This window comes from Podarcis vaucheri (genome assembly GCF_965113315.1).
Source record: "Podarcis vaucheri genome assembly, chromosome: Z".
Classification (NCBI taxonomy): Eukaryota; Metazoa; Chordata; class Lepidosauria; order Squamata; family Lacertidae; genus Podarcis; species Podarcis vaucheri.
This window is the reverse complement of record NC_138758.1, coordinates 22,027,410-22,053,464: the sequence shown is the minus strand read 5'-3', so window position 1 is coordinate 22,053,464 and position 26,055 is coordinate 22,027,410. Positions and strand designations below refer to the sequence as shown.

Below are 26,055 nucleotides of genomic sequence, written 5' to 3'. Positions count from 1 at the left end.
AAACACAACCCTGAGTGAGTGCATAGAACCCTCCCAGAATCTTACTATTGCTTGGCAGAGATTGGGAGTGGCATGCAACCTTCGTTACAGTATAATTAATATATCCTCTTACCAATTCCCGTCAACGAAAGGGAGAGAAAAAAGTTTTTTCTTTCCACTTCCTCCTTAGTAGACATGCATAGGGTTGTGCTGATAAAAACGCCAGCTCCTATTAAGATGAAGCAGCTGTTTGAATATTGGTTGGCATTAGAAGCTGGCACCCGGCATCTGCTGAGGCCCATACCTCAGCAGTGTCCTGCTGCTGACCATGCCCCACTCCACACCCTCCTGGCTTTCCACTTCCCACACTGTTGTTGCTGTCTGTGCACCTCCCCTATCTAAATACAGTGGTACCTCAGGTTAAGTACTTAATTCGTTCTGGAGGTCCGTACTTAACCTGAAACTGTTCTTAACCCGAAGCACCACTTTAGCTAATGGGGCCTCCCGCTGCTGCCGCGCTGCCAGAGCCCGATTTCTGCTCTTATCCTGAAGCAAAGTTCTGAACCTGAAGCACTATTTCTGGGTTAGCGGAGTCTGTAACCTGAAGCGTATGTAACCCGAGGTACCACTGTATGCAGACAGAAACAAAAACAAGGAGAAGGAGCACTAACCTTCATTTTCCTTGCCCTCTCCTTCTGGGCACTGGTGCAGATTGGGGCAAGAGGGAGAGGGCAGGTGGGGATGGGCAGAAAACCCCAGGTTCAGTCCCCAGCATCCCCAGGTAGTCTCTGGTCGGAAATCCCAAAATGACACTGTCAGCTAGTGTGGTGCATGGGTGGGGAACTGCAGGCCATATTGCCTTCTGGAAAACATCCCAGGGGGCCACATGCCAAGGACCAGAAGCAAAACATGAGTTGCACAGCATGGCCAGTGAGGGGTGTGTTGTCTGCAGAGAGTTTCAAAGGCCAGATAAAAGCACTTGGAGGGCCACATTTGGCCCTTGATCCTCAATTTCCCTGCCACTGATGCAAACAATGCTGAGCTTCCTATGTTCTTAACACATAGTGATGGCAGTGATAGGGAGCCCCACCTGCCCAACTAGGGTGTTTTGCCCAAAGTCCTCCCAAAACCCAGAGATGATATATTGGTGTGAATTTACCCTCTGGTGGCTCATAAGTCAGCTCAACTAGGTTTTGCACGCTGTGCTTTCTAATTTGAGGGCATGTTTCCAGGCTCTGGCCACAGAGCAGCAAATAGAGCAAGGCTGAATCAGAAGCAGATTTTTTTTTTTAAAGAACTAGGACAGGGCAAGCCAACAGCTCAGCTATATTCTACTGCTTAAAAAAAAAATTGCCAAAAAAAGTGGGGGAGATAAAACCAGCTGTGTAAGACCAAACAGATGCTCTAGTCATATACATCACATGACACGGAAGCATTAATAGCCAATGCTGTCACGTTGTTGCAGAGGTTGCTTTCTGCTGTCTTTGTAACTATAGGTTAATATATTGTTATGACACAGCCTATTCCATTTTGCTTAAGAGTCCATTTTCAATATAACCCAAGCAGGATAGTTTTTCAATTTTCAGTCAACTAGGGTACTCCTTAGTGCTAAACAATCCTAGGTCACAGTCTAGGGCAGAGGTGAGGAAACTGTGGCACTCCAGATGTTGTTGGACTCCCAACTCCCATCAGCCCAAGACAGCATCACCAATGGGCAGATAAGCTATAATCCAACAACATCTGGAGGATAAGTTGCCCACCCTGGTTCAGAGCAGCGTTTGTGAGGTGAAGCAGTTCTGTTGCTGTAACAGCAGCAGCATTATAAATGGGTAGGATTCACATTTGTGAACATATTCACTCATCAATTATTTCATACCTTCCAAGTGTCCCGATTTTCCAGGGTTGGTCACAGAATTACAAAAGTCATCTCAGCTTCTGATTCAGTCCTGGAAAGTCCCTATTTCCCCCACCAGTGCAACCGCTGCTGAGCTTTGGAAGGAAGATGCTGCAAGATAGCATCCCATGGACTATCCATAGCTACTGCTGCTGGCCTATTCCCTTGGGCAGCCCATAGTGGCTGTTGGAGAGCAGGCAATGAGGAGAAGCTGCGACTGTGGCTGCCAAGGTACCGCCCTACATGACACACTCGCTCTGAGGGACAGGCATTGGGCAGGGTCACCCTGGGCAGGAAGAAAGGCAGTGAGAAATGGAGTTCAAGGAGTCTTGATTTTAAAAAAGAAACACTTTGTGTGTCCACGTCTGTCAGAGATGGGGTACCTGTAACCCCACAACTGTTACTAGTCTGTAGTTCGCAATTATTCCTGACCATCAGCCATGCTGGCTGGAGCTGGTGGGAGTTTTAGTTGTCCAACAACTTCTCTTCTTGTCTTCTTTGGCAATGACTCGAAGCCGAGTAAGATTGTCTTCCATAAACATGGTTTTAACAGTGAGTCCGTAAGTGACTGTGGAGGCCAATTCTGGATCCACACATCCTTCCACAGTGGTGACATTGGTTTCCGGGCAGGAGTTGATTATGGTGTGGATTTGCCAAAGCCCATGACACCTTTGGTAAAGGCTGTTCTCCAATTGGAGCGCTCACAGGCTGGTGTTTCCCAGTTGTCAGTGTTTATACTACATTTTTTTAGATTTGCCTTGAGACAGTCATTAAACCTCTTTTGTTGACCACCAGCATTAGGCTTTCCATTTTTAAGTTTGGAATAGAGTAGTTGTTTTGGAAGATGATCAGCAGGCATCTGCACAACATGACCAGTCCAACAAAGTTAATGTTGAAGAATCATTGCTTCAACACTGCACTAGAGGGTCACAGGTCACCCATCCCTGCAGGAACCAATAACAGTACTTAAGGGAGTGGAGTTATCTGTGAAGTTTCATTGGAAATTACCATCTCTTGCCAACTATAGATTTCCCCTGAGTAGGACAGCATGAAGGAATCCCTCAATATGCACCCAGATCCCTATGTTCAAGGTTTACCTATGCAGGTGTGTTTTCCCCTGTGACATTTCTCTGTATTCCTAGAAATGTGCAGCATCCCTCAGCATTCTCTTGCTATGTCTTATCGAAGTTCTTTTAGCTTCTTCTCAGAAGTATTCAAAAAATGTGTTTGCCTGTGCTGAACCTCCATTTTTCATCTCAAATGTGCAAACCTTCTAGAATAGAGATAGGGGAACCACTGCCTTCACAAATGTTGTTAAACCACAACTCCCATCAGTCCTGACCAACAGCAATGCTAGTTAGGGCAGCTGGGACTCGGCGTCTTGTAAAATTCAGAGGGCCACAGGGTTTCCCATAACTGTTGCAGAAGCTGATTTAATGCTCCTCAGAAGTCCTACATATGTGCTGCTCCAGCAGGCAACATTTGGAGTAGACCCTGTATGCTTCCAATATTATGCTATGTTGCCTGACTATGGAAGAAGGAAGTTGTTGCCTTGACATGCCCAGGGCTGGAGGCTGGGGTGGAGAGAAACCATGCAGAATTCTAAGCAAGAGGCTGCTGTTCCAGAGGCAGGAAGGATGTTGCTGTGGTCCATTACTTCTCTTCCCTCTCCCCCTCCTTCTTCCATGAAAGTGAGCATCTTGTGACCAATCCACCTTGGACAGTGGAAGACAGATAATCACAGGGTGTGCAGTTGCTTAACCCTCTGACAGAGGACATATGTTCTGTGAATTACGAAGTTCTCCATAGAGCTTCAGAAGCACACCTACTTGAGCAATGAATCCAGTGCAAACCCTCCTTCTCATGTTATAATAACCCCTCTTCCAAGCAGCAGAAGTTTAGCTTCTGCAGGGTGTGTGTGTGTGTGTGTGTGTGTGTGTAAAATCTCCAGTGAATTTCAGAAGGAATTAAATGCTGGAGACTTAAAAAATAAATAAACCATGCACTACCTTGGACTTCTTATATTGCAGCCCGTGGCCAATGACAGTGTAGAAGAGGATTCATGAGGTGATGCTGTTCTTTTGCCGTAAACGAGGCACAGAAATGAGAAAAGGGCACTGGGGTCTCCGAACACTGAGAGGGGCTAATCTGAGATGGACAAGGGCTACCTTGGTACGGCTCTCAGTCCCGCTCCTGCATGTGACGCTCTGAATTACATGATTATAGATGCCGGTGGTGACATCCTGCATTTGAGTGTATATGAAGATGCTCAGCATTTATTTTTTTTATTTTTTTGCTGGCAGCTGCCAAACGCTATCATGCTTTCTTTTAATTCTTCAGTGACAGTCAGCATCTTTTGCCGCTGAACAGAGACAATCCGCTATCAAGTTCCAGCTAGCAATATCGTTATCTTTGCATTCGTCTTCTCCCACCCTCCCACCCCTTGTCTTCCCTCCCTCCCTCCCTCCCTCTCCTCTCTCATCCGTGATCCCCAGAGCCAGTCAAAAATCCAGCTCTAGAGGCTGGAATAGCAGGGGGGAAGAGGGGAGGCTGGAACAGCTGAAGTGTGCACTGTAATTTCATATTTGTGCCAGCCTAAATAAGTAGATCATTGGGTGTAGAGACTGCCTCTTTCTTTTTCTCCCCCTTTTTTTCGTAAGTAAGTAGAGACACACTGCACCATTTCCTGATTCAGTGAGCTCTAGAGGGCTGCTGGCTGTGTGCGGCAGGGGAGGTGCTAAAGCTGATCAAGCAGCGTAATTTTATACATTACTGAATCAGTGCAGGAAAAAGCTGGAGGGACAAAGCGTCAGCTCATCTTTGGACTGCATCGTGAAATCCTCCCGCTTTCTCCTCTAGCCATGCTCTGAGAGATCCGTTTCATTTCCCTCACACCCACCCACCCCTCTCTCTTTTTTCCTTTCCTGCTTCCCATTCCTCTTTTTCTCAATATTTTCCCTCCTCCTCCTCGTGTGAACGATAAAGTGGTCTGATGATGGCCCTCGTTATGGAACCTATTAGCAAGTGGATGCCCAAACAAGTAGTGGATTGGATGAAAGGTAAGAGTATTTCTATATTGCAATCTGCCTCTCTCTCTCTCTCTCTCTCTCTCTCTCTCTCTCTCTCTCTCCCCGCTGGCCTTTCATAACCTGCGCTTTAGGCATGATGCACTGTTGTGATCCCAGCCCCTGCTCCTTTCCAATGTGCAGAGTTCTCTCAGTTTTGAAGATCGGTATGCTGTCTCATGCAAGCGAGTTGACTGAGAAAGAGGCACGACTGAATGGAGACAGGCTGTTTTTGGTGCGTGCGTGTGCGTGTTTAATTTGACACTCCAATGCTAAAGTGCCGCTGGAATCTCTTGGATGAGAGCTGATTGCATGTGTGAGCCCAAACCCTGGCGGGACTGTAGAATGTGCCCGTGCTCTAAGAAGCAGAAGACACCTCCCTCTCCCCATTTAGCCATTGCACAGTGTAATGATCTTATGCCTGGCTGTCTTTAAAAAATGCCCTGATTATCTCTGATGTGTTCGGAACAGGTGATTTGATGCAGTAGGTTGCAGCACTAGTATGCATGTGGGGGGGGGGGATTCAAGCATATAGCTAGTGATGGGAGGATGACACCCTTGATTCCTGAGCCATGTACAGGTTGCTTAGAGTCTGAGCTCCCCAGCTTTGCTTGTAGCTTCTCTGTATTTTATGTCATGCATCCTCCGTGACAATCTCCCCACAACCCGCCCCAGCACTGTGGACAGTGCAGCCCCTGCCATATATGGAGAGTACAACGAGGGATCAGCAAGGGACACCTGAAAACAACCTTGCAGGAGAAACTCTTCAGGATAACTTGGCAGGAATTACGGATTCCACACACACGCACCCACACCATGCATTGTGTAGTCACTACCACCATACAAGCCCATGTTTTCTATCTGGAAACTCAGTCTATGGTATCAGTAGGCATTAATTTGGACAGGAGGCACTGAAGTACTTTTCTGAACACAATGAATCTTGTTTCTTTTTTTCCTGAGTAAGGAGGGGGGTGCAAGCAATAGTATGTATCTGTGGAGACCTACATTGCGAGAAAGGGCTGGCCTTAAGGAGCAAGCTAAGTACTCACATTTTCTGCTTTGCAAAATGAACTCTGGTGGAACATTTCTTTGTGATGTAGGGACACACGGTAACAAGCAATATACTTCTATTTATATATGCATATGCAATACACAGGCCTTCATTATATTGCTGTGTGTGTGTGTGTGTGTGTGTGTGTGTATCTGCATGCAGTATTATACTGAAGGACCATCACCTTTTCCTTTTAAAATTCCTTTACTATTAAACCAGACATTGGTTTTAATTTGTATGCAATTAATATAGCCCTGATCTCCAAAAGGTGCATTGTATGTACAAAATATGATACACAATATAATTCCGTTCAATATATGGCCCAAGTTGGAATCCAAAACTGCTTATATTTCATGATTTCATGACATAATTCTACATGGTTATGCATAGGGATAATTTTTGAGTTGGGTGGAATGTACTCCCTGCTTCTACTCTGCAAAACTGCCACTATTCATACACACAACAGTTTTGTGCAACTCTTCTTGCCAACAGGGTAGTGTGTTGTGCTGTTACACACCTGTACCCTCAACATAAGCCCTCGTATGGGTGGGTAACATCTGAAGAATCCAAAAACTTGGCTTCTCAAGAATCCATTTCTTGACCCTCATGGAGGGGGTCATTATTCCAATATGGCTAAGCCAGGAAAAGTCTTGAAATTAACAAGGTCTTGGGACACCACTGAAATAGAGCACTGGTGTCTAAGAGGGAAGAATCCTACTGTTTAGATAGCTTTGTTACTGTATTCAAAGGGTTTGTGGGTGTAGTGAAAATGTTACATTTCCAAAATGCAGGTGATATGATGGGTCGCAACACTACTGGAGGCATGGTTTTCTAAATAAATAAATAAATAAAAATTAATAATAGTACTTGTTGCTGGGTTCCAGATAGATCTTGGTTTTATATTTACAACATAGCTGAGAAAGAAAATCCACCACCAGTGGAATGAGCACTTTTCTCATCCTCTATGTGTGCAAACAGTTTTTTTGGAATGACAAATAAGGACACAACTCTTACTTATCCCAAACACTTAGGATTTAATCAGACAAAGTATGATTAAAATGATGATTAAAAGTATGATAGCAGAGTCCCCGTGTTTGGATGCAGATTGTGCCAAATTTATGTGATGCAAGAGGAATTTGGGGGTGAAAAATGCTGTGCAGGAGGGTGCTGAGATCCTGCCTGTCAACTCTTTTCCTTCCAGATCCAAACCTGCTCCCCCTATTCTCCAAGTCAAAGTTGCAGCAGGAGAAAAATGTGTAGGGGGAATTCTCTCTCTCTGTGTCTCTCTCTCTCTCTCTCTCTCTCTCTCTCTCTCTCTCTGCGTGTGTGTGTGTGTAAGAATTAAATAGCCCCCTTCCCCACCACTTCATAAAAATTTAGCAGTTTACCAGTTTTAACACATGCGTCTGCCACCATTGCATCAAGTTTGACCCCAAGTTGCTTGCTAAAACATGCTATGGTGCGCTTATAGATCTTCTGTGTCTTTATCTCTTTGCACATCGTGATATAACAAATGCAAGGGGATTCCTTTCAGCATTATGGGCTATTATTTCAAAATGAAATTTTGCAGGATGAAACTGGAGCGTGTGTAGCAGCAGACAGGACTTTCCTTCAGTAGGGGGCTTTCTGAGTGCACACAGACATGTAGGCTTCATTTACACACACAAAAGCCCCCTATTGCTCTTGCTACCAACAAAGGATTAGATTTTTCCTTTAGCATTTGCTCCATACCAATGAACAGATATAATAGCATGAGCTATGCAGCCAAACAGGAGAAAAGGGTTCATTAAATATTATCTTGCAGCTAAAATGTTAAGTGTGGCCACTTGAGGACTTGCCCAAATTAGGGCAGAGCTGAAGCTGCTTATCATATTTTGCATGAGGCTCAAAAATCGCCCTCAGTAGCATTGTCTTGTAGCCAAAACTGATTGGTTGTGCTGACCCGCCTGACTTTATTTAGAGGTGTCTGGCAATGCCACCACTATGTTAAGACACAGCATCACAATAACTTCCCATTTACTATGCGATTCCAGATTGGGGGCATCACCCATATGACTCAGGAAGGAAGGAAGAGGAAGCAGCAGCAGCAGCCAAATAGTATTCAGAAAAGTGTAAATATTTGCAGAATCTGAGCCTTGTTTGCAGACGGGGCGGGGGGGGGGTGCTACTCTGCCAAAATTGCTAGTTTTCTGAAAATCAAAACTGGTGAATATTCTATGGAGCTCAGTGCAGATACACACACTTGTTTTTCTCAATTGCAATCTTACTCCAAGGAAGCAAATGAGTCTGACAGTATTTAGGATTCAGATTTGACATGGCACTCCTCTATGGGAGTTTCTTTGATGCAGCACCCAGGATGTCCTTGTTCTGGGAAACCTTTTTAGCTTCTTTTTTATAGGCTTCCCATGTGTATCTGTAGACTCTTCTGTTTCAGGAGGCTTTCAACCAGATCCCACTACCCCATACCCCCTTTGCTCCTTTCAGGATAGCTTAGTTGCAGAGCACCTCCTTTGCCTGGCAGAATGGAGGGATAGGGGAGAAATCTGATTCTGTTCTCATTTCAGTATGAACTTACCTAGTTTGCTCTTTAAAAAAAAAAATCAAATCCCAAACCGAAACATCCATCATTAGAAATTTGCACTTTTCTGAGTTTTGCACTCCAGTTCTTCCACCAAGCAATGTGTAGAACAGTCCGTATACTCAGGTAAAGTGTGCAACAAAAGGTACATATTGGAGGAACTAGCATTTAAAATCCATTATACATTTGCAAAAGTGTGCATATTAAGTAAAACTGCACACAAAAATGCACATCTTAGAAGAAATTTGCCCTAAAATGCTGGTTTATTTTCATAACACACACACACTGATGTCGAATTTTAGAGAACTGAGCTAAATGCAGGAAAAATGAGGAACTGAGCATCTATTCAGCATATCCAGTTTAAAAAAAGGAGTCAGTGGCAGGGGATGGAAATGTGGCGCTTTTCTGTCTGAGATCCTGGAGCGCTGTTATTAGAGTAGATGAGGGTACTTCAAACTTGCATCTCCAGGTGTTGCTGAACTACAACTCCCATCATTCCTAGCCAGTTTAGCCAATAGTAAGGGATGATGGAAGTTGCACTCTAACAGCATCTGGGGACCCAACGTAGAAGAGCATTGCAGTAGATAACACTGGGCTAGAGAGACAAGTGGTCTGTCCTGGTATTAAGGCAGTTTACAATGTTCCTCCTCAGTGTAAGTTTGTTTGCTTTTTTAAATTTACTGCTGTATCTTTCATTGTGTTTTTTAAAACTGCTGTATTGTGTATATTGCTTTTAAATTTATGGTGTTAGCTGCCCTGAGCATTTTGCTCTGGAGTGGAAAGGTAGGATAATAGATAATTGCCAACATAAATAAAATGCCTATGTGTATGGCTGCTGTTAAAAAGCATGGAAAACAGGGCTAGGGGAAGAGAGAAAGGAAAGTTGTCAATCCATGTCCACTAGTATTGCGTGCACCTCTGAGGTCCATGGCTTATAGAGCAAAGTGGTGGTGGTGGTAAGGTAAAAAAGGTAAAGGTACAGGACCCCTGACAGTTGCACCCACCCACCCACCCAACTAATTCAGCTTCTACATTTTGCAAACCTGCTCAGATAGTCAAATGATGAGGCTTCCTCGTTTCTCTCTGTTGAGACTTCATTCAGGTTAGAATTAACTAGTGTGAACTCATTCAGCTTTCCAAAATTTATGTCTCCTTGAAGTGCATTCTACTTACAGTAGAGACCCATCTTTGAATTCTCCTTGTCTCTTTGAATCCTAGTCCAGTGAGCAGTTCAAGCTTTGTTCAGCTTGTAAGTCTAATCCATGGGTAGGCAACCTAAGACCCGGGGCCTGGATCCAGCCCAATAACCTTCTAAATCCGGCCCATGGACGGTCCGGGAATCAGCGTGTTTTTACATGAGTAGAATGTGTGCTTTTATTTAAAATGCATCTCTGGGTTATTTGTGGGGCGTAGGAATTCGTTCATTTATTTATTTTTCAAAATATAGTCTGGCCCCACACAAGGTCTGAGGTACAGTGGACCGGCCCCCTGCTGAAAAAGTTTGCTAACCCCTGGTCCAACTCTAATCTGTCATTCAAAGTCTTGAAAAGTTAAGACTCTGAATCTGGAGCAGCTTGATGGGACCATGTGTCACCAGTCTGGAAAGCTTTGCATCGGCTGCCAGTCGCCTGCTGGGTCCAATTCAAGGTGTAAGTACTAACAAAGCCCTTGGGGTCCAAGTACCCCCCAAAAGCATGTTCTCCAATATCAACCATCTCAGACCCTATGATCAGCAACAAGGCCTTGTTGGTGGTGGTATCACAAAGTGCTGCCCAGTTAGCCCTGACCTGCAAAAAGCATTTTAAAGTGGTAGTTCCCCATTTGTGGGATGTCCTCCCTTGTGAAGTGCATCTTCCCACCCACCCCTTTCAGGAAGAATTTTAAACCAGTGTTGTTTTCCCGGGCATTCGATGATTGAACATTTCTGTTCCTAGCACCTTGATAGTATTATCTGTGCAAGTATGTGATTGTGTTTGGTCGGTTTTGGATAAGTTGTTTCATTATTATTTTGTTATTTTATTGCTGGTCTGTTTTCCGCTGCCCTGGGCATCTTTGGGAGGCAAGGTGGGATATAAATGCAATAAATGAATAAACAAGCAAACAAACTGAGATGAAATGTGACATAAACAAGGGATTTCACCAGTCACAGGACAGAGGTGGGTGTGGATTCCATGATAAGGTGGCTGCAGATTCACCACGCTGTATTAAAAAATAAGAGATGTTAGCATCATCATCATCAATTTATTAATTACCATTCACACAATTGCTTCAAGGTGATACACAATTAAAAATGGCAAAACAACAACAGTTAAAACACACACACACACCCAAAAACAGCTGATACATTTAAAACAAAGCTAAAGCAATGCAAAATAGACACTCATAGCAAAGACTTGATCTCCAGCTGCGAAAACCTGTTGGGTGGGGGAAATTGCCTTCAGTTGTTTCGGGAAAGCGCAGACAGTGTGCACCTGCTGTATCCCAGCAAGAAAACTATTCCAAAGAACAGAGGTAGCCACCCTAAAAGGCCTGCTCCAAATTTCTTCAAAGTGGGCTTCTGAGATCTTTGGAACTTGCTGGAGATAATTAATCTTCACATATAAGCCTATTCCGGTGCAGGAACCGGCAAGAGTTGGCAGCTAAATGCATTGCATATTCATTTTACACACACACACACACACACACACACACACACCACACCTCAAATCTTCAGGCCTCCCATAGAGCAACAGAAGCATTGAAGAAGACAATAGCAATGAGCAGGAGAGCATGGTGGGTGGTCTGGCTCCTCAGAGGCACAAAGGGCAGCCTAGATTGCCCATCTTTGCATCATACCCCTGCCCACAATTTATTTATTTTTTAAAAAATGCATTGCACGAACACACACACACACATGAGAGGACACATATCTGTATAACATCTGTATGTACTAATTGATATGTATACACACCAATGGGCAGTAGATAAATTGAACTGAACTGAACTGATTTGAATTAAAATGTACAGATGCCAAGTTAGAAATGGTTACCATAATTTAGACCTGAGCTTGACTTCCTGGACACCCACTGCTAGAAAGAGTAGATAAGGTTGGCCAAGGGTTTGACAGTAAAAGGCAACTTAATATGTTCTCATAACTAGTGTGTCATACATAAGACTCCTGGTTTGAGCCCCATGGCCACTCAATAGTGGTGTAGTGGTTAAGAGCGGTAGTCTCGTAATCTGGGGAACTGGGTTCGCGTCTCTGCTCCTCCACATGCAGCTGCTGGGTGACCTTGGGCCAGTCACACTTCTTTGAAGTCTCTCAGCCCCACTCACCTCACAGAGTGTTTGTTGTGGGGGAGGAAGGGAAAGGAGAATGTTAGCCGCTTTGAGACTCCTTAAAGGGAGTGAAAGGCGGGATATCAAATCCAAACTCCTCCTCCTCTTCTTCTTCTTCTTCTTCTTCTTCTTCTTCTTCTTCTTCTTTCTATTTTCCTTCTGATTCCCTGGGTACCTGAGAATCAACAAATAGGGCACATGCGCCCCCCTCCCCCCTTATATATGTCTTACAAACACCCTCTGATTTCCACATTGCAGATGCCCTGCAAAGCTTGCGAGATACAATGGTACCTCAAGTTACAGACACTTCAGGTTACAGACGCTTCAGGTTACAGACTCCGCTAACCCAGAAATAGTGTTTCAGGTTAAGAACTTTGCTTCAGGATGGGAACAGAAATCGTGTGGCGGCGGTGCGGTGGCAGCAGGAGGCCCCATTAGCTAAAGTGGTACCTCAGGTTAAGAACAGTTTCAGGTTAAGAACAGACCTCCAGAACGAATTAAGTTCTTAAACCAAGGTACTTTGAGAAATTGCTTTGTTTTTTAAGGCTCCTTCTATGCAACTTGTTTCCGAGGATTCCAAATAGCTTTGTACTACTGTATGTGTCTTTGTATGCACAGAGCAAGCAAAATGACGGGGAAGTTTCAGCAGGTGCACTTGCAGGAGTGGTTGTGACTTGCACAGGAGGTAGGTACAGGGGACCCTGGGGTTAGAAGAAGTACAAAACTGACCCCTAAAAAGTAGAGAGGGCAAGAACCCCAAAGCAGCAATGACGACTTGAGCATGTTCAGCTTTCAAGGGACGCTGATTAAGACCCCATCTGCACTGTACATTTAAAGCAGTGTCCTACTTTAAATAGTCATGGCTTCCCCCCAAAGAATCCTGTGAACTGTAGTTTGTTATGGGTGGCAAGAGTTGTTAGGAGGAGACTAATAGAACAATCCCTGGGGAAGGGTTGTTAGTTAAACCACGCTGGGGTTTTTAATTATGTGAGGGGAACAGGTGTAGTGTAACAACTCACAACACCCTTAGCAAACTACAATTACTATGATTATTTGGGGAAGCCATGACTGTAACAGTGATAAGATACAGTGATACCTTGGTTCTCGAACTTAATCCATTCCAGGAGTCCGTTTGGCTCCTGAAACCGTTCAAAAACCAAAGTGTGGCTTCCAATTAGTTGCAGGAGCTTCCTGCACTCAAGCAGAAGCCGCATTGGATGTTTGGCTTCTGAAAAAATGTTCACAAACTGGAACAGTCACTTTCGGGTTTGCAGCATTTGGGAGCTGATTTGTTCAGGAGTCAAGCTGTTCGACAACCAAGGTACCACTGTACTGGTTTAAACATATGGGGCAGATGGGGCCTGATTCATACCTCCCACAACAGCATGCAAATTGAAATTCAGTGAGCTGTCATTTGCTAAGGGTGCTGTTGTGATCGGGTTCTGCTTTGGGGTTCCCCAAAGGCCTCTGGCTGCCCATGGCGAGAATAGAATTCTGAACTAGATGGGCCAGCACAGTGTTTCCTAGGTTCTTAAGATATATTCTGTAGCTGTTCTATTGCATTTGCTGATCATGTGAGATGGCAAAGTGCACTTTGATGTTCCGTCTGCCCCCCGGGGGGGGGGGGTCTAACAATCTGCAATTTCCCAATTCCCACTGTGCAGCTTGAGGGAGTATGCTGGCATTTTAGCTTAGAGAGAAATCCCTGTTTGCCGTGCAACCTCGTGAAGAACATAGCATAAGAACTTGAGCCTGCTGGGTCAAGCCAATGGCCAGCATCCTCTTCCCAAAGTGGCCAACCAGGTGCCTGTGGGAAGCCCTAAAGGGGTTCTGTTCCCACCTGAAGTTTCCAGCAACTGGTATCCAGAGGCATTACTGTCTCTATGGAGGCAGCACATAGGCATCATGGCTAATAGCCACCAATGGTCCTCTCCTCCACGAATCTGCTGAAACCATGTGACCATCACTGCCCCCTGTGGGAGTGAGCTCCCTAGTTTAGCTATGTGCTGCAGATAGTAACTGTTCCACAAGGTTTGCACCTCTATTCAGCAAAACCATAAATTTTCTTGGAAGGGCCATAGCACAATGGCAGAGTCTCTGCTTTTCATGGAGAAAGTCACAGGGTCAGTGACGGGCATCTCCAGGTAAGCCCCCTGCCTCAAACCCAAGAGAGCTGCTGCCAGCCTGTGCAGGCAGCAAAGAGCTAGATGGACCAAGAGTCTGGCTCGGTATAAGGCAGCTTCCTATGCTCATCGCATTTTTATATCTATATAAATACATGCACACAGATGGTAACTGCGCCCCCCCCAAAAAAAATGTTCTTTGCCATCAAGTAGCACTTGAAGTGAAATACTGCAGAATAAAATGACAGCTAACTATTAAACAATGTTTTAAATTGAAACCACCGGAAAACCAGGGCCAAATCAGGCACAGAGTTATATGCATCGTTGTATCTCAGATGCAGATTTTTTCAAAATGCAAATAGCTTCAGCTGGCGTGGTGGTGGAAGGGTCTGATAATCAGCAATATCAGAGCAATCACGGAAGGGAAATTCTTGCAGCCATTGCAACAGTTCTGAGGACAACCCTTCTTCTGAAACCATTATTTGTTGCAGGGAGGGGTTGGGAATCCCCCACAATAGACCTCTGGAATTCGAGCCCCTACCCAGATTGTGGCAGCATCCTGTCTGCTTCCAGCAATACATGCTTATTGTTAAATGAAAGGTATAAGTGTTGTTGCTGCATTTATTTTAGAATCACAGTTGCAAAATTTCATTGAGAATTGTGAGCAGCCAATTTTTGTTTTCCTTCCGATGTGTTTCTTTTGCAGTCAAGAGAGCACCATATGTGTATAAATGAATGGTTCTGTGTGTGACATCACAGTGTTTCAAGTTAAACAGCAACAAAATCAGTTGTGGTTCTCGGCAGCCTGCAAGGTGATTAAACAGCTGTGTGTGCACGTAAATATATAAGATCAGCTCCTTCTTAAATGCACCTTTTAAAGTAATAGCCTCATATGGAGTCATTTATTCCAAGTCCTGCTGATTGATAGCAGTGTTTTGCCTGCCAAAAGCTCTGGAGGTTCCAGTGATAATGAATGCTCAGCTATAAATGCCCCATTTCACAAATGCAAAACCCAGTTTCTCACCCTCATTCCTAATTCTACCTCCCCTCCTTTCTCAGCCAGGCTGCAGCCACAAAGAAGAAAAATACAAGCAAATTCAGTTGGTAAATTGATTAACCATGTTGCATTGATCCTTGCCCAGAATAATTACATGTTCTCAGCAGAAGGGTTTTCCTTAGTACGTAATTCCCTGGTTCCAATAGGGTTCATAAAAGAGGGGGGGGGTAGAAGGATGGGAGCAGGGAGCAAAGATGCTGATGATGTGAATGGGCTTGTTAACATTCACCTCATGCAGCTTCTGGCAATCCCTTCTTCAGTCTCTCTCCTTTGCCTCTCATTAAGTCACTACCTGCTTTGTAGCAATGTGTCATGGAAAGGGAGTCTCCGAGATTTGCAGAACGCAGTGCATAAAAATGGTAATGCACCACGGAATGCCAGACTAGGAATGGGGCAGAAATTCAGTCCACTTCACATTTTAAAGGGGAACCTACCTGCTTCACTCTTTCGGAATCAATAAGCAAACTGAAACATAGCCACCCTCCAAAATCTGCACTTTCCTGAATTTTCAAATGCAGTTCTCTAGTCCAGTGATGTGTACAAAAATGGCGAAGCTGGGGTAGAGTTTGCATTAATATGCACCTACTAGTGAAAATAATGAACACAAATGCTCTGCAAAATAGTGAATATTAGGAGAAAGTGCATACCTAGGACCACAGGAAGCTGCCTTATAATGAGTCAGATTGCTGGTTTGTCTAGCTCAGTATTGTCTACACTTACTGCCAATGGCTCGCTATGATTTCAGACAGGAGTCGTTAACTGGAGATGCTGGGGATTGAACCTGGGATTGTCTGAATTGCAAGGCAGTTGCTCTGTCATTGAGCTACGGCCCTTCCCCAGGCATATGTTAGGAGAAATGCTGGTGAATTTTCATGACATCTATCTATCTATCTATCTATCTATCTATCTTGCAAACCACTGTGGAGAACTGAACTGATAATTGGAAAAAATGAGATTCTGGGAGAAACCAACATTGACATATTTGCCCCTTCCTGCACCAGAGCACATTATACCATATTCTCGCCAAGCGGCTTTGTACCTGTTATTAGTTCCTTCCACATTTAATCCTCTCATATGCACTGTGCCATTTCTGTTTACTGAGAGCATATTCACATGAGAGATCTAAAACAGCTTAATTGTCATTCCCGTTTTCCAGGGAATCCTGGGAATTGTATGCTTTTGGGGGGAGAAGATGGGTAGGGATATCTTAACAGCAAGCATCTCACTGAACTACAATACCCAAGGTTCTCTGGAGGTAATCCCATGACCTATAAAAGTGGTATATTGGTTTTAGACCAGTTGGAGATTATTATCTAAGCCCTTAGCTGTACTGCCCAACATATATTGATGCTGGTAGTGTAGCTAGGAGTGAGATAAGCAGTTCCTAATTGGAGATGGTTATCATGATCGGTTCTCCTGAGATAATTATTCTTTAAATGTGCACTAAAGAAAATTGAATGCACAGTTGACTGGTTAAGATAGGAACAGGGAGTGACACCTCTGTATAATGAGAACCTGAGAGCTGAACCATACTGGCAGCTTATCAGGTGCCATCTTCTTTTACCTGTGGTTTGTTGGTCTGTTTGAATGTAATGCCCAGCCTCCAAAGGGTTAGGCCTGGACATTTTCGAGCCTGAAACAGAAAATCCAAATAGCAACTCCATCTCTAAAATATAACAATAAATAAGGCCTCTGGGAGCTCCTGGTGACTCAATAAAAGTATGAAGCAAGTCTGGTGCAGGGTGTAGCTGGGGAGGATCTATGCAAGTCTAGCTTAAACATCGGGAACCATAAGAAGGGAGAGAAGAGACCTTGAAGTAGTCCATCAGCTATGAGAGCCTGGACAGCAGACCACGTAGGTACACAGGTGATCTAGCTGCATCCCATCATGGTGAGATGTACTGAATTTCTGTGTACATTACAGTAATTATTTTGAATCAGGCATCTATACATATAAGATAGTGTATTCAAATTCCATGCAAATCTGCACCACCTTTTTATCTCTTATTCGGTGATGTGAACGAGGGCAATTACGGTAAAATAAGTATTGCAGTAGCACACCTCAAGACCTTGTAAGAAGACATATCTGAAAGTTAAACAAGTCAATTCATGCCTGTGAAAGGGGACAGGGGCTGTAGCTCATTGGTGGAGAATGTATGCTTCATGCAGGTCCTCCCTGTTTCAGTTCCTGGCATCTCCAACTAAAGAAGAGATGGGAACCCAAAGGCCCTCCATATATTGCTAGACTACAACTCTTCATCCCTGACCATTGGCTGCACTGGCTGGGGCTGATGGAAATTGGACTCCAACAACATCTGGCATGCCACAAATCCCGTGTCCCTGATTTAGAGAATCACATAATAAGTGATGGGAAAGACATCTATCTGATAACTGCCAGAGTTGGCAGTGATGGACTAAATGAAACCATGTAGAAAGCTGCAAATGACTATGGAAGAGGAGGATGCAGGCCCTCCAAGTGTCTCTAATTTCCAGGGACAGCCTCAGATTTACAGAAGCTGTCCTGGTTTTATGTTTTGATCCCGAAATGTCCTGCTTTTCCTTAAGACGTCCCTAATTTTCATCGGAGAAATGTCAGGGGATATGGGGTTATGTGACTCCGACGCCAATGATACAACCTTTAGAAGTCATCTGAAGGCAGCCCTGTATAGGGAAGTTGTTTTAATGTTTCATGTTTTTATATATGTTGGAAGCCTCCCAGAGTGGCTGGGGCAACCCAGTCGGATGGGTGGGGTATAAATAATAAAATTATTACTGTTATTGAATAGGACGTCCCTGTTTTCATTGGAGAAATGTTGGAGGGTATGAGGCTCTCAATGGCTACTAGCCATAGTAGCTATGCTCTGCCGCTACAGCTGAAGACAGTAACACTTCTGAATACCAGTTCCTGGGAAGCTTAGGAGGAAGGAGTGCTTTTTTGCTCAAATCCTTGAGGTTTCCCACGAACATCTGGTTGGTCACTCTGAGAACAGGATGCTGGACTAGATGGGCCATTGGCCTGATCCAGCAAGCTCTTCTTATGTTCTTACGTTCAGTGTTCCATCAGGGCAGACCAACCCCACAGCTTTTTCTGTGCAAACATTGTAACCTGGACCTTTAATCAACATTGTCTTATGAGATCATCTGTGAGCGGAGGTGAATTAACCTCCCGTGCTGCAGACAGAGCAAAGAAAATCTTGCACAGGCAGTACTTTGCTTGGCTTTTCTGTCGACAAGGCTGCTTCTTCCCCACCTCCCACTGCTTCCCCCCCAAACCTGTGTTTGAATCATAACCAGTACCGTACCTTACAGTAGCACATCTACCTGGTGGGAGAATGTTTTGGCAGGATTATGACAGGCATAGACGGAGGAGCATTCAGCATCTTCAAGCAATACCTGAGCTATTTTTAGGCCTCGTTATTTCCGTGGCAGGGTTTTTAGGAGAGTCTGAGTCTCGGAGGAGGAGCCGGAACCTTAAGTTGAGCAGTCACTGCTGGGCTTGTTAACTGTCTCGAAAAAACATATTCCTCCAAAGCATCATTTAATGCTTGGTGCTTACAGCTATCAGTGACAGTGCTTGTGGAAGGATGCAGCCACCCTCCTGCTACCTGCACACTTGCTGCTTCCCTAGACAGGGCAGGGGCAGAGGAGGCTGGGGCTGCAGTGGTGGAGCAATGGGAGCACTAGATTAGCAGTTCTCCCACTAAAATCACATAGCCCTAAACTCTCCCCAGGTCCATCCAGGTAAGTAGCACGACAGCTCTGCCCCCATGGGATGTGCCACTCCTGGCAGCTGTTTTCACTCTGGGTGGAGCAAAAATCAAGTCTTGGTGTATGTGGTAGCATCACATGAAAAAGCACCTGCACAAAGAAGTTCTTTAGAATGTTAAGAAGCTAACTTCTTAACAGGCTCATTGCTTTCCTATTCTGACTAGCAGCAATGCTGCAAGGCATGCTTTTCCCAACATGGTGCTTTTCAGATGTTGTTGGCCTTCAGATTCCTATGAACTGCAGCCAGCATGGCCAATGGCAGGGCTCATGGGAGGTTCAGTCCAACATATCTGCAGGCTACCAGCTTAGGAGAAGTTGCTCTAAGGTCTCAACAGAGGTCTCTCCCAGCCTTAATAACTGAGATCCTTTAATTAAGAAGACAGGGATCGAATCTGGGACAGTCTACATCCAAAGCATAGGCTGCATCACTGAACTATAAACACTGAACAGCGTAGAGTTGCAATCTGTGCCCCACATCAGGTGCATCTTACCTAAATACAAATGCACAACACAGGATCATAGGAAGGTGTCTTGATACTGAATCAGACTATTACTATCATTATTACTTATTAAATGTGTATACTGCCTTTATCTGTAGATCTCTGGGTGGTTCACAACATAAACTTACAATATAAAAAATACAGAATACATAATAAAAACAAAAACAAACCAATAATCTCCCCACCCTCCCACAACACATTTAAAGGGGAATCGGATGTCAATCAGCCAAAAGCCTGGTTGAAGAGGTATAATGAAGACTCGAGCCAAACCTCCCTGGAAGAGCATTCCAGAAATGGGGAGCCATTGCAGAAAAGGCCTGTTGTCATGTTGCCACACTCTGGATGTCTTGTGAAGAAGGCACACGAAGAAGGGCCTCAGAGAATGATCTCAGGGTCTGGGTGGGTTCATATGGGAAGAGGTGTTCCTTGAGGTATTGCAGTCCTGAACCGTTTAAGGCTTTATAGGCCAAAATCAGAACTTTGAATTGGGCCAGGGAATCAATTGGCAGCCACTGAAAAATGATGATAGGCTGACCCAAAGTCATCCAATGAGCTTCAGCGGAGATTTAAACCTGGGTCTCCTCCATTCTTAGATGCTCCTCAGTTCTCAGACAACCCTTCAAAGAGAGGCCTATCATCTGTCATGTAGGATGCATGACAGGCAAAAAAAAGAGAGAGAATTAGGAGGGAATTTGAGGCTGTGGTGTGCTTAAAGAGAAGTTCAGTGGTTGACTGAGTAAACTTTAATGGCACGGCTGGGACTATGTTCTGTCTCCTCCAAATCTCAGAGTCTTCTCCAAGCTCAAAAAGAAACAAGGATCAGCAGCTACACCCTTTGTTTAATCCCTCCGGATTAGCAAAGGCAGGGACCTATAATTGCTAGGAGCCTAGTAATCTTCCCTTGCTTGGGCAACAAAGCAGAGCATTTTCCCTGTTACCTAGACCTAACAATTCTGCATTTCCAATACCAGAAAGATGAGGTTCAACCAAAACACGCAGGACTCTGTGAGTTTACTTGTTCCACTGTGTCCAACAAGTCTTACATCTAAGGAAATCCACAGAGAATTAAAGGCTTACTGTGCAATCTATTTATCCTAAAGTACATATTTTATAAACAGTTTTTCCTAGTATTTCTGCAAGCCATTTCACCCTGAGAGAATGCATTTTATATGTTATTTTCACTGATATACTCCATTTTGTACACATTATTTGGTTGGAGAACTGCACTGCAAAATTTGGAAAAGTATAAATTTCAAAGGAGAGCTGTGCTTCTGACTGATTATTAGCTTGGAAAGTGTGAATTTGGGAAGGTTGCATTGAAATGTGATCTAAACAAACTTCTCCCCATCCTCACTCTGGTGCAAGTCCTACTGAACTCAGTGGGGCTTACTCCCAGGTAACTGAGGTTAGGAAAGCAGCCTTCGGACTCATCCAAACTTGTGCTCACCCCATGTTTTATTCCACTCGCCTCGCCACTTTCATCCAGGAAAACACACTGTTTACCACTGAATTGGAACAAACACCAATTGAGTTTTCTGTGGATTTATGTTTGTTCCGATTCAGCGGTAAACAGCAGGTTTTCGTGGGGAGAGCGGTGGAGCAAATGAAAATCCTCTCAGACCCATGCCTAGGAAGCATGGGGTAAGCAAAAGTGTCTTAGTTCTCTTACCAAAACCGAGCATCATCGTTCCAAAAGAAGCCCGCATCTCTGGTAAAATGGCATGCATACCATTTTGCTTGCTTGAGAGAACCACACAGCTGCAGGGAGAACAAGCAGAAAGCAGCTCTTTTGCTCTCGTGTTTAATGACGCTGTGTTAAAATGGAGTTCCTGCTGTAGTCATCACTAAGTCCTGGAATAATAGATAACAGAAAATAGGCCTTGTGTGCCCAGAATATGTTCACTGGGCTTTAGGGCAGTCATAACAGCTTCATTAGGAAGGCAACCTACAAGCCCAGAACCTTTGGAAGGTATTGTTATTAGGTGCCAAAAACTCTTCCATGGCATAGTGCAGGGCCACCAATTCTTTTAACCCAGCAATCTGAGCTTGTTCACTTCAACAGGCAATGAAGTCTGTGGCATGTTTATCAGTAACCAGCTTTGACTCTGCATAAATTGCCCCTGAGAACATGTGTCATTGAAAGAGCCAGCAAAATGCTGACAAGGATTCTCAGGCTAACAGCTAGAGACGCAGAAGTGACAGTTGCATCATACTGCTCCTTCTGACACGTGGAGCTATTTTTCGTTTGCCTGCTTTGTTTAGGGGTTTCTGCTTTCTTCAGCGTTTAGAGAAAATTGCTGGTGCGCATCTGTTTGCAGGAGTGGGGGAGAGTCCATCCCACAGACAGAAATGAGATTTAATTTTGGATTCAAATGGGGAAGTTTATGGCGGGATGCATGAGGCTGATAATGGCAATAAGACCAGGATTTTAGGTTCCTGGCAGGAATTGTTCTGGGAACTTCAAACTAAGGTTTGTTCAACCTGCATTTTTAAGCCTAATTTACACCTCTGCAGATCCAAATGCCCTTTGGATTTTGCTCTTCTCTGAATTTTGTTCTCGGCTCAAAAAGTGTACTAACATACATTTTAAATGTGGGCTTTAGAATAAAAGGTGTTTAGAAAAATGTACATTAAAAAAAGACACATATCCCTTCATACTGAAACCAGGCAGCTGTGCCTTCACTGTATTCTTTTTGGCACCTGCTAAAAAGACTTTTGTTCAGGCAAGCATACCCAGATATGTAGAATGTTGATGTGTGTTTTAATCTGCTTCTAGTTTATCATTGACTTAATTTTTTTTAAAAAATGTTTTAAATAGTTGCTTTAACTGTTTTTTCTGATAATTTTATTTTTATTCTTTTTGTAAACTGCTTTGAGGTGTGTTTTTTTTTACAATCAAACCTTGTACAAATTTTGTAAATAAATAACATACATATTTTGTTGATAAAATAGCATTTAAATACTAATATGTGTATTTATTAATTTTAGCCACACATTAATGTGGAACTGGAATGGAATTGTGAATGAATTAAAAATGAAGTGAATCAGAAACAGACTGGCATGTCCAACCCTTATTCCAAACAGGCAAGGAAAAAATCGTTTGGGTCAGGAGCATAAATTTTAAAACAGAGATTTCAAAACGTTAAACTGCGGCCCTTCAGATGTTGCTGGACTCCCAGCTCCCCTCAGCCATGAGGCAACACATGCAGTGGTTAGGGATGATGGGTGTTGTAGTCTGTTTCTGTTTTATCTCCCATGGCTCAGTGGCAGAGGGCCTTCTGGGTAGTGGTCCCCACCCTGTGGAACACCCTCCCATCAGATGTCAAGGAAATAAACAACTGCCTGACTTTTAGAAGACATCTGAAGGCAGCCCTGTTTAAGGAAGCTTTTAATGTTTGAAGTTTTATTGTGTTTTTAATATTCTATTGGGAGCTGCCCAGAGTGGCTGGGGAAACCCAGCCAGATGGGCAGGGTATAAATAATACATTAGTAGCAGCAGCAGCAGCAGCAGCAGTAGTAGTAGTAGTGGTAGTATTTTAAGGTTGGACTTGGCCCATTTTTATGAGAAATCATTCTGACCAGGATTAAGCAACAACTTAAGTGGGTATATGACAGCCACCTCCAAGTGACAGAAGAGCTGTCACATGGAAGGTGAAGCAAGCTTGATTTCTGCTGCTCAGTCATTTTCCCTGCTGTTTCCATCTTCTGTTTTCATTTGCACCACAACTAGAGATGGGAATCTGAAAACTAGTCAACAGAGGATACTCTTGTTTACCTACATGAATTCCCATTATAGCAATACAGCTAGGAAGAAGTGAAGTGTTTCTTCAATCAAATCTTTGCCTATGTGCAGCATCACCTGGCATTGCCTCTGTGATTAGACTGCAGTAATGAAGGGAATACATGCTAACAAGATTCAGGGGCAACAAGGCAGGAGGCGATCGGGAAAGCAGGAGAAGAGTTGAGGCAGTGCAGCTTAAAACATTTTTCTTTCTCTAATGTACAGTGTTTCCATTGCAAGATATCGTAAAAATGTAGTTCTGGGGCAAGGAACATTTAAACCCAAACATTTACCTTCCAGGAGGCACATGCTAAAGGAACAGCAACTGTGAATTTTACCTTTTGTACAGTAGGACAGCTTTTGCAAGCACTTCCACACCCTTCTCCATTCCTGCCAGCGAGAGGCTTTGTCACATTCCAGCCAGGCAAAAATATTAAGGAAGGCTGTGAAGCAGGGCTGCAGGGTGTGTGACCTGAGTAGAAAGGGAGTACCTGGAGCAAAGAGTCATGGCCTGGAGACAGTCCAATGCGGCCAGATAGAGAGGCTTGGAGGGGAGGGCCTTGGGTTCCCCACTGTGGCGCATGATAATTTTTGCTCTTGGGTTATCCAGATAAGAAATGTACCTGATAATCATCTAAATTATTATTTGAAAAGCTGCTTTGCCCTGCTCCCTCTTTTGCTCCACTTTTCACATGCAAATATCTCAACAACAAAACTTTAAAAAAGATAAAAGGAGGCATGTCCTTGTTAAGCCTTAAGAGGCAGCAAAAACTCCTTCATGTTGCGATGGCATTATCGTCAAGCTTTGATCCAGTACTTGAAGAACTATTGATGTTCCATAATTGACAAGTGGCAGTGAACAGTTGGGTGTACTTTTTATTTTAAGGACTGCCATTTTATCAGAATGGAAAATCCTTGGAAGTAGACAAAACCATGCTACCCCAAGCAAACACAAAGGCACTCTTCATTTTGCATTCGGTGCTGATAGGATCCATTCCTGCAGATTTTACTATAGTTTCTGGCAATGCTATGGTCAACGGTAAAGGATGGTGTAGTCTAAAGGATGGTGTAGTCTAAGCAACATATGGAGAGTCAGAGTCCTCATCCCTGTAGCACACAGGTTTTTCCCTAAGCATTGAAGAAACAATTTCACCAGGTATACTGCAGGAGCAATAGAAATGTTGGAACAGCAAGAATAGCCATGGTGGTAGCTCTAAGTAATTTTAAGGGCAGTGAAGCCTGCATGGATTTCAATATCATCTTCAGAAGTCCTACTTTTTGGCCCATCATTACAATCTGGTAACCCAAGGGAGTTATGGCTGGATAGCTCAGTTGGTTAGAGTGTGGCGCTGATAATGCCAAGGTTGCAGGTTTGATCCCTGCATGGGGCTGCTGCATTGCAGGGGGCTGGACTAGAAGATTGTCAGGGTCCCTTACAACTCTACCAATTCTATGATTCTATGAATGCCTTCTCTCCGTATTGGCCTTTAGGAGGTCCTTGACTGTTTTTAAAATGTCAGTTTGCCTTTGGTCAATGCAGTGCTTTCAAGTTAATTTTTGTTAACCAGGGTGTATGTGTGTGAGAGAGATCATTGGGTGAATTTTTTAATGTGATTTTATAAAAATTGTGTGAACCACACTGAGCATGCTATGCCTTAAAGGCAGCTTTAAAATGGTGTCAAACAGAACCTCCACATATATATGCAGTATACCTCTGAGTATCATACTTTGGGGAGGTTGTACTTCCATAGACAATTAAGTCAATTAAGTTTAATTAAGTCAATTAGGTCAATTAAGTTTTTAGTTGACAGTTTCCAAGCATTTTGGCTAGATATGGTTATCCTTCGGAACTTTTAAACCTGATGTCAGCATAAGATTTATACCCTTTCCTTTGATTCTCCCCCCTCCAATATTTTCCTCTAAAAAACCCTGTGGTGCCAGTTAGGCTGACAGCTAATGATGAGCCCAGGGTCACCCAGTCCAATACTTTAACCACTACACCACATTGGTTTCCAGAATCAAAATGATGAAATAAAACACAGTCAAAGAAGACACCATCCCATCTTATGTTATTATGGTATATTCCTATTCCCCTAGTCTCTAAAGTGCAGAGGAAAGGACCCCTTATGGCTTTTGATCAAGACTGATTCCCCCCCCCCCCTTACTCCAGCGTGAATGTCAACCTCATCATTAATAGCTCACCACCAAGCAGTGGATGCTCTAACGAGCTACTAAATGGCTCAAATGATGATGTGTTCAGAAGACATTTGTTATAAATGTTTGCTATTTTTAAATTGTTCACTAATGGCTGCAATGAATTATCTTTCCTCTTTCAGAACCATGACCTGTCCAGAGATAGATTTACAAAATCAAGGCATGCAGTGTACTTTGGGTCCTTATACTACACTGACCTAGAAGTTCCTCTGGATTTTTAGATTTAAAAACAGGAGCACTTACATACTCCAGCAGATACCCAAGTTCCAGTCTCATAGTATTTCGTATTTATCATGCATGCTATATTTCATATTCTTAGGGATCACATGCACATAAAGCTGAGCTTGGAATAAACTTGTTTGTTTTAACCAAGTTCGCTGAATTTGTTCAAAAATCTCTGAGCTACAATTGAAAGTACCTCCCATAATTGTTGGGTGAGCTGAATATGAATTAAGCTCATTTTATGGGAGAACTTTGAATTATTTCTAGATGATCTTCACATTCATTCTCTGACATGTTTTCAATGTTTAAGACTCATCCATGCACCTTTAAACTTAAAGATAATAATTGTTGGAAGTAAATTAACATTATGCTGTGTGTGTTAATCTTTTCTTACTTAAGAATATTTTATATATTTGTAACATTCTGGATGCTGATTTTTGCTGTTGTTGCCTAGGGTCGTTTGGATGAATTTGAATTGAACTGTGAACCAAACTAGAACATTTTG

The 26,055-nt window shown here is 43.6% G+C and overlaps 1 protein-coding gene across 1 annotated transcript in view; it reads left to right on the top strand.

Moving 5' to 3' along the window:
- The first annotated feature begins 4,609 nt into the window (after positions 1-4,609).
- LOC309524077 (connector enhancer of kinase suppressor of ras 2-like) overlaps positions 4,610-26,055 on the top strand; it is a 320,117-nt gene continuing 298,671 nt past the window's right edge. The window contains exon 1 of the mRNA XM_082208459.1: positions 4,610-4,932. Coding sequence (XP_082064585.1) covers positions 4,866-4,932 — 67 coding nt within the window. The 5' untranslated portion in view covers positions 4,610-4,865. The remainder of the gene's footprint in view (positions 4,933-26,055) is intronic.